Consider the following 7406-nt stretch of genomic DNA (forward strand, 5'->3'; position numbering starts at 1 on the left):
TCCAGCAGACGTGGTTGGTAAATCCACAGTAACTGAATTTAAACATGCCTGGGATAAACATATATCCATTGTATGATAAAATACAGGAAATAGTATAAGAGCAGACTAGATGGACCATGAGGTCTTTTCAGTCTTCTATGTTTCTATGTTTCTATCTCAAATGAAGTTACAGCTCCCCTGCTAATTTGAAGGCCAAACAAACAATTCATTTTGTTTGTCCCTTTCTCTCTCTCTCTCTCAAAGGTATCATCGCTCAATTGGGCTGCTTTTCCTTCCAATTACGTCTTTCTTAATTGGTCACTGGAAGCAGAGTCACTCACCTGAGCACACCTGCCCAGCTCCAGTCTGCCAAGGGACTGAAATATTTTCAATGCCAATTCGTAAGGCAACTGGACGTCAAAGAAGGGAACTTCGTTGATTTCGTTCTGAAAAGAAGCGAAGAGAAGTGTTACTTCATGGCTTGCAAATGTTTCTCCATCCCCCCCGACAATGGGAGCTAAATGATGGCTAAGATGGCTAGTGATGGAGGGGGTGACATGATACCAGTTGTCCAATGTTTGGGGGAAGGGTTGCCACAAAGAGGGAGAGGTCAATCGAGCCGGTGCAGAAGTTGGTGATAAATTAACGTCTTGCCACACTATGTGTAGAAGGCCTGATCTTTGATGGGAACTTGGGAGGAGCGATTTTCAAGATGCCAGCCACAAAGCATTCTTTCGAAGGGTTCAAGGACATCCTACGCCCACCCACCTGGGCGGAAGCGGAAGGAGGACTGGCCATGCCGGCACAATCTGAGTGGGCAACGTGACAAGTTTGTGGATGATGTGAAGTTTCAACTGGGTGGGAAACACAAATTCAGGTTTCCCAGGGTAGGTGCCAGGGTGGGAAAGTGAACATAAGAACAAGGGGGCACAATCTGAGGTTAGCTGGGGGGAAGATCAGAAGCAGCGTGAGAAAATATTATTTTACTGAAAGAGTAGTAGATGCTTGGAACAAACTTCCAGCAGACATGGTTGGTAAATCCACAGGAACTGAATGTAAACATGACTGGGATAAACATATGTCCATCCTAAGATAAAATATAGGAAATAGTATAAGGGCAGACTAGATGGACTTTTTGAGGTCATTTTCTGCCATCAATCTTCTATGTTTCTATATTACCTATATTAAAGGCCCGATCTGCAAAGGTGAGTGACAAAATAAACAAAACTATTATAACTTTTCTGCTTACCTTTCATAAGTAGCAGAAACTGAGGAATGTGAAATGGGTCACACCCCCCACACCCCAAAAAAAACCCTGGAATTTTAACGGATTAAAATTGGACAACAATCTAACAAAACAATCTGATTTCTTTTTAATATGCTGCATGAATATCTCAATCCATTTTTTCCGACATCCACAAGTTGCTGAAATATTTATTAAAGGAGGGGAGGATCAATAAAGTGCATTTAGGCTCCCCAGGGCTGGAGGACTTTTCAAAAAGGGATTCACCTTGGAGGGGGAAGATTTAACCTCAAATATTTTCTCTAAAAGACCCCGTGGAAACTTTTACAGCTTCTGGTATCAGAGCTGCAACGTTAGCCATGTTTTGGCCCCCAAAGAATGTTAACAGTTTCTAAGCAAGTGGTGTTTTTTCCCCTTCTTCCTGATTTTTAAGACAGAAACCAAAGTACAGGTAGTCCTTGACTTCTGACCACAACTGAGCCCAAAATTTCCATCGCTAAGCAAGACGGTTAAGTCGAGTTTTGCCCCATTTTATGAACTTCCTGGCCACTCCAAATGAATCCCTGTGGTTGTTCGGTTAGTACAGTGTTTCCCAACCTTGGCAACTGGAAGATATTTGGACTTCAACTCCCAGAATTCCCCAGCCAGCAAATGCTGGCTGGGGAATTCTGGGAGTTGAAGTCCAAATATCTTCCAGTTGCCAAGGTTGGAAAACACTGGGTTAGTAAATGGCTGTGAAGTGAACCAGGCTTCCCCATTGACTTTGCTTGTTGGAAGGATAGAATAGAATAGAATAGAATAGAATAGAACAGAACAGAAGAGAAAAGAACAGAACAGAACAGGAGAAGAGAGACGAACACAATAAGGGATTCGGGGTGGGGGTTGGAATCCCAGAATGGAGCAAAGATAGAATAGAATAGAATTATTTATTGGCCAAGTGTGATTGGACACACAAGGAATTTGTCTTTGGTGCAGATGCTCTCAGTGTATATGAAGAAAAATAAAATACATTCATCAAGAATCATAACATGCAACACTTAACGATTGTCATAGGGTAAATAGAATAGAATAAGAATAGAATAGGAATAGAATATTTAAAGTAAAAATAGAGTAGAGTACAGTAGAACAGAATAGAATAAATAGAATAGAATTAAAATAGGAATAGGAATGGAATAGAAAAGAGAAAAGAATAGAGTAAAATAAAAGCAGAGTGGAATAGAAACAGAGAAGAGGGGAGAATAGAATAGGGGATACTTGAGGGGTTGGAATCCCAGAATTATTTATTAAATTATTATTTATTAAATTTGTATGCCGCCCCTCTCCGCAGACTCTTCTATCAAAGATAGAATAGAGCAGAATAGAGCAGAATAAAATAGAATTTTTATTGGCCAGGTGTGATTGGACACGTAAGGAATTTGTCTTTGGTGCAGATGCTCTCAGAGTCCATAAAAAGGCAAGATACATTCATCAAGAATCATAAGGTACAATACTTAATGACTATCATAGGGTACAAATAAGCAACCAGGATACAATCAAAATTAGTATAAATCATAAGGATACAAGCAACAAGTTACAGTCACCCAGTCATAAGTGGGAGATGATGGCTGATAGGAACGATGAGAAAACTAACAGTAACAGTAATTTACTTAATATTAGTTTACTTAAAAGTAAAGGGGATCCATGTGACCAAAGGACAACGCAATGGTCATAAACACAGGGCAGTTGCCACCTAGCCCATGGGTATGCTGCAACAATTGTGTGTAAAATGGTCATAAGCCATTTTTGTCAGTGCTGTTGTCATTTTGAATGCCTTCAGTCAAGGCCTACCTGTGTTGTAAGTTGCCCGCAGGTGGCAAGAAAATTGAGTCAAACAAATCAAACAACAGACATGGCTAAATTGACTGATTTGATTAAAAGGGGGGGGGGGCGCAACTAAATATCTTTATTTCTACTTGGAAAGGGCTTCTGAACTTTGTGCTTGATTGGGGGAAGGTAAATGAAACTTTGAATTTGGGCTTTATCAATTAGATTTATTTATTAATTGGATTTCCATGCCGCCCCTCTCCAAAGACCCAGGCTAGATAGATTTGTTGTGATAGAAATGGCTAGTTTATACTACTATGTCAAAGTAGAAAGTTGAAGTTTGAGGTTACTATTTTATTCTACTGCACCAATGGAGTCGGAAGTCAATGTCTTTTTTTTTTCTCCTTTTCTTTCCCTCACTTTTCCCTTCCTTAACTTCCTTATTTACTTTTGATTTTTTTTTGTACGTAACATTATAAACTAATTTTTGTAAAAAAAAAAAACTGAATAATAAAATCCCAACCAAATAAATAAGTAGTATTATTTCTGTAGAGTGGGAAAAGATGGCTAATTAAACCTCAGTCTGCTGAGTGGATTGCAAGATATAAAATCTAATCCATGTTTTCTGTAATACAATTGATATTTATCCAACACATTCAACCAAATGCAAACAAGCCACATTATAGTTTATTGTGGTATGAAACTCTTCTCTTCTGTTGTCCCTAAGTCTTATTTACGGTGGAAGAAAGGATTCAAGCAATAAAGAGGAAAACTAAACTCCGTCCCAAGACATGGGTGCTGCTCCAAATAAGCCCACAAATGAAATAAGTTACTTGAATTCAGAGAATTTCTGAGTGGTGTCATTACCTTTACTGTATGCCTATTGTTAGATCTCAATACCAATTAGCACAAAATACAAAAAAAAAAAAAAGAATGCAAAAAAGAGGGGGAGAGGTCTATCGGGTTAAATCAGCTTCATTCCCCCCCTCCCACCCTTTTTAATGTGATGGACAAAATCCAAAAGATAAACATTGGCCTCTGCTCCTTGGAGACACACATTTACACATCAGCGCACTAATGGAACTTTAGTTCGGTAAATGGATTAATTCACTGCCATCAGAAATTTAATCTGTGGCTTTTTAGAAGGAGTGAAAGAAAGAAAAGTGCAATTAACCAGAACAGAGAAACACACTCCTTTTTAAACACTGCATACGGTGTTTGCATAAAAATAAAAAAAGCTACCAGATATAGTTAAGGTACATACTTTAGGGGGGAAAATTAACCGGCAATTCTTCAATGAGAAAGTATAAGTATGACACTGTGTGCATATTTTGAAATTCCCTGATATTTCCCTGACATTTCCCTGTAACGTGCGATCTAGTTAAGGTGTGGTCCTAGATGATGTCATATCAAATGGCTAAGCTATGGAGAAATATCAGTAGCTGAGGAAGCAAGTTATGCTCATTTTTGCTTGACTCTTCCAGCCAAAGTTTGTTTCCCCCCCTGATTTATTCCATTTTTTTCACGAATTCCCTGAGAATTCCCTGATATTTCCTGAACCGCCGATTTCCCTAATAATTCCCTGTTTCCCCTGTTTTAAGACTGATACTGTCAGCATAGAACAACTTTATATTTACATCACTGTTCTATTTAATTGTTTTTACATCTTTATGCTTCATTACACTGTATACTGCCCAGAGTCGCTTCAAACAGTGAAATGGGCAGCAGAAGAGAACATATGGGGTGAAAATGCATACTAGACATAGAGGTAGATAGAGAGACAGAGACACAGAGAGAGAGAGGGAAGATAGTTAGATGGATAGATATAGATTTATTTATTTATTGGATTTATATGCCACCCCTCTCTGAGGGGTGTGTGTGAGAGAGAGAGAGATAAGATACAGATAGATAGAGATAGAGATATCATAGATAAGGTATAGATGACAGAGAAAAAGAGATTAGATAGATAGATAGATAGATAGATAGATAGATAGATAGATAGATAGATAGATAGATAGATAGATAGATAGATAGATAGATAGATAGGTAGGTAGGTAGGAGAGAGATAAGATAGAGACATAGAGAAAGAGATGATAAATAGATAGATATGAGATAGATAAGATAGAGACAGAGAGATAGATAGAGATAGAGCGATGATAGATAAGGTATAGATGACAGAGAAAAAGAGATAAGATCGCTAGATAGATAGATAGATAGATAGATAGATAGATAGATAGATAGATAGGAGAGAGATAAGATAGAGACATAGAGAAAGAGATGATAAATAGATAGATATGAGATAGATAAGATAGATAGATAAGATAGATAAGATAGATAGATAGATAGATAGATAGATAGATAGATAGATAGATAGATAGATAGATAGATAGATAGCTATAGAGGTTGGTCCTCCTGCCTAGAGGATGGATGGACGGAGACACACACACACACACACACACGTGTAAAACAAAACACAGAAAATACAAAAGGTAATCATGTGGGGGCAGGGAAGGAAGGAAGGGGAAAAGAAAGAAAAGGCGTTGGACCCCCCAACTCCCTTTGGGGCAGCAGAACAAGCAACCGAACGGTCATTACAAAGCGGGACACGGAGAAGCAGGGGATAATGGGCTCTGTAACGCCACCCACCCTGAAAACCCCCTTGTTAGGGTTGAGAGCTTCTCTTGAAGGGGGAAACCTGCTGAAGCCCCCAAAAGGAGCCCTACCAAGTCTTGAATGAGCTGCCCCAGAAGGTCCTCTTTCCCTCCTCCTCCTCCTCCTCCTCCTCCTCCTCCGGGGGTCTCCGCAGCGGGCTCGGGCTCCGCTCCAGGCCCGGGAGAGACGCCGAGGAGGCGCTGGAGCGGCGGCTCTTCCTCCAGCAGTCCCCCGAGGAGAGCCCCATAGCCGCCCCAGCTTCGCACCGGCTGCGGCTCTCCGCCCTCCGCTTCCCGAGGCCTCTTCCGGCTCCCGCCGTCCTTCCGCCGCCGCTGCCTCGGGACTCCCCGGGACAGCTCGGCTTGCCAGCGGCGGCGGAATTCATCCAGCGTCGACGACGAGGACGCCGCATCCTCCACCATGGCGGCCCGGAGGAGGCGCACCGACGCATCGGCCGCACTTCCGGTCTCAAGCGAGGGTCCGGCTCGCTAAAGCGGCCGGCTGGGAAACTGCGAGCGGCGCGCCGGTGTTCCGCCCAGTAAAGTGGCCGCTTCCGTACACCTCTCCCCTCCACAAAAAATATTTAATTTAATTTATTTATTTTGTCGTACGTATTGGTAGTATACAAAGATATAACAATGTTTGTATACATACATACATACTTACTTTATTGTCATTGTATGTACTGTACAGTTTATCTATCTATCTATCTACAGTATTCCTATATCTATTCCTATATCTCTTCTTCTATTCTTTCATTGATATGTTCTATTACTATATCTTCTTTTCTATTCTTTCTTAGGTATATTTTACTATGAGTATCTCCTCTATAACCTTCATCATGTATTTTACTATGTGTATATAGATATATACCCACTAAAACCCTCACTGTGTATTGGACAAAGTAAATAAACAAACAAACAAACAAATAAATAAATAAATAAATCTGCCTACCTACCTACCCACCCACCCATATCTATTTATCTATCTATCTATCTATCTATCCATCCATCCATCCATCCATCCATCCATCCATCCATCTATCTATCTATCTTATTTTTTTAATGCCGCCCTCCTCTTTAGACTCAGGGCGGCTTACAACATGTTAGCAATAGCACTTTATCGTCATCTCTCTACAAAACGCAGGGGCGAGGATAGCAATAGCATTTAAACTTATATACCACTTCATAGTGCTTTTACAGCCCTCTCTAAGCCATTTACAGAGTCAGCATATATTGCCTCCAGCAATCTTCCTCCTCATTTGACTCACCTCTGGAAGAATGGAAAGCTGAGTCAACCTTGAGCCAGTGGTGAGATTAGAACTGCTGAACTGCAGCTAACAGTTGGTTGAAGCAATCTGCAGTGCTGCCTCCAGAAGTTGTGGGTGCTCTATCCCTGGAGGCTTTTAAGGAAAGACTGGACAGCTGTCTGTCTGAAATGGCATAGCATCTCCTGCTCAAGGAGCGGGTTGGACTAGATGACCTCCAAGTTCCCTTCCAACTGTGTTTTATTCTGTATTCTGCAATTGTTCAGAAGAAAAGGACTGGGGGTGACAGTGATAGCAGTGTTCCAATATCTAAAGAGCTGCCGCAAAGAAGAAAGGGGGCGGTGGTGTCAAACTATTCTCCAAAGCACCTGAAGGCACTTTGGAAACTAATGGAACTAATCAGGGAGAGAAGCAACCTAGGAATTTCCTGACAGCTGGAATAATTAACCAATGCAACATTTT

General features: G+C 40.8%; 1 protein-coding gene across 1 annotated transcript; it reads right to left on the reverse strand.

Annotated features, from left to right (window-relative positions):
- Nucleotides 1-202: 202 nt before the first annotated feature.
- Nucleotides 203-6163, reverse strand: LOC139173345 (F-box/WD repeat-containing protein 8-like). The gene is made up of 2 exons (XM_070763084.1): nucleotides 5749-6163; nucleotides 203-425 (listed from the first exon to the last, which is right to left on the reverse strand). The coding sequence occupies exons 1-2, from the start codon at nucleotides 6097-6099 to the stop codon at nucleotides 279-281; spliced, it is 498 nt and encodes a 165-aa protein (XP_070619185.1). The 5' UTR covers nucleotides 6100-6163; the 3' UTR covers nucleotides 203-278.
- Nucleotides 6164-7406: the final 1243 nt, after the last annotated feature.

The sequence above is a fragment of the Erythrolamprus reginae genome, chromosome 10 (assembly GCF_031021105.1).
Source record: "Erythrolamprus reginae isolate rEryReg1 chromosome 10, rEryReg1.hap1, whole genome shotgun sequence".
Classification (NCBI taxonomy): domain Eukaryota; kingdom Metazoa; phylum Chordata; class Lepidosauria; order Squamata; family Dipsadidae; genus Erythrolamprus; species Erythrolamprus reginae.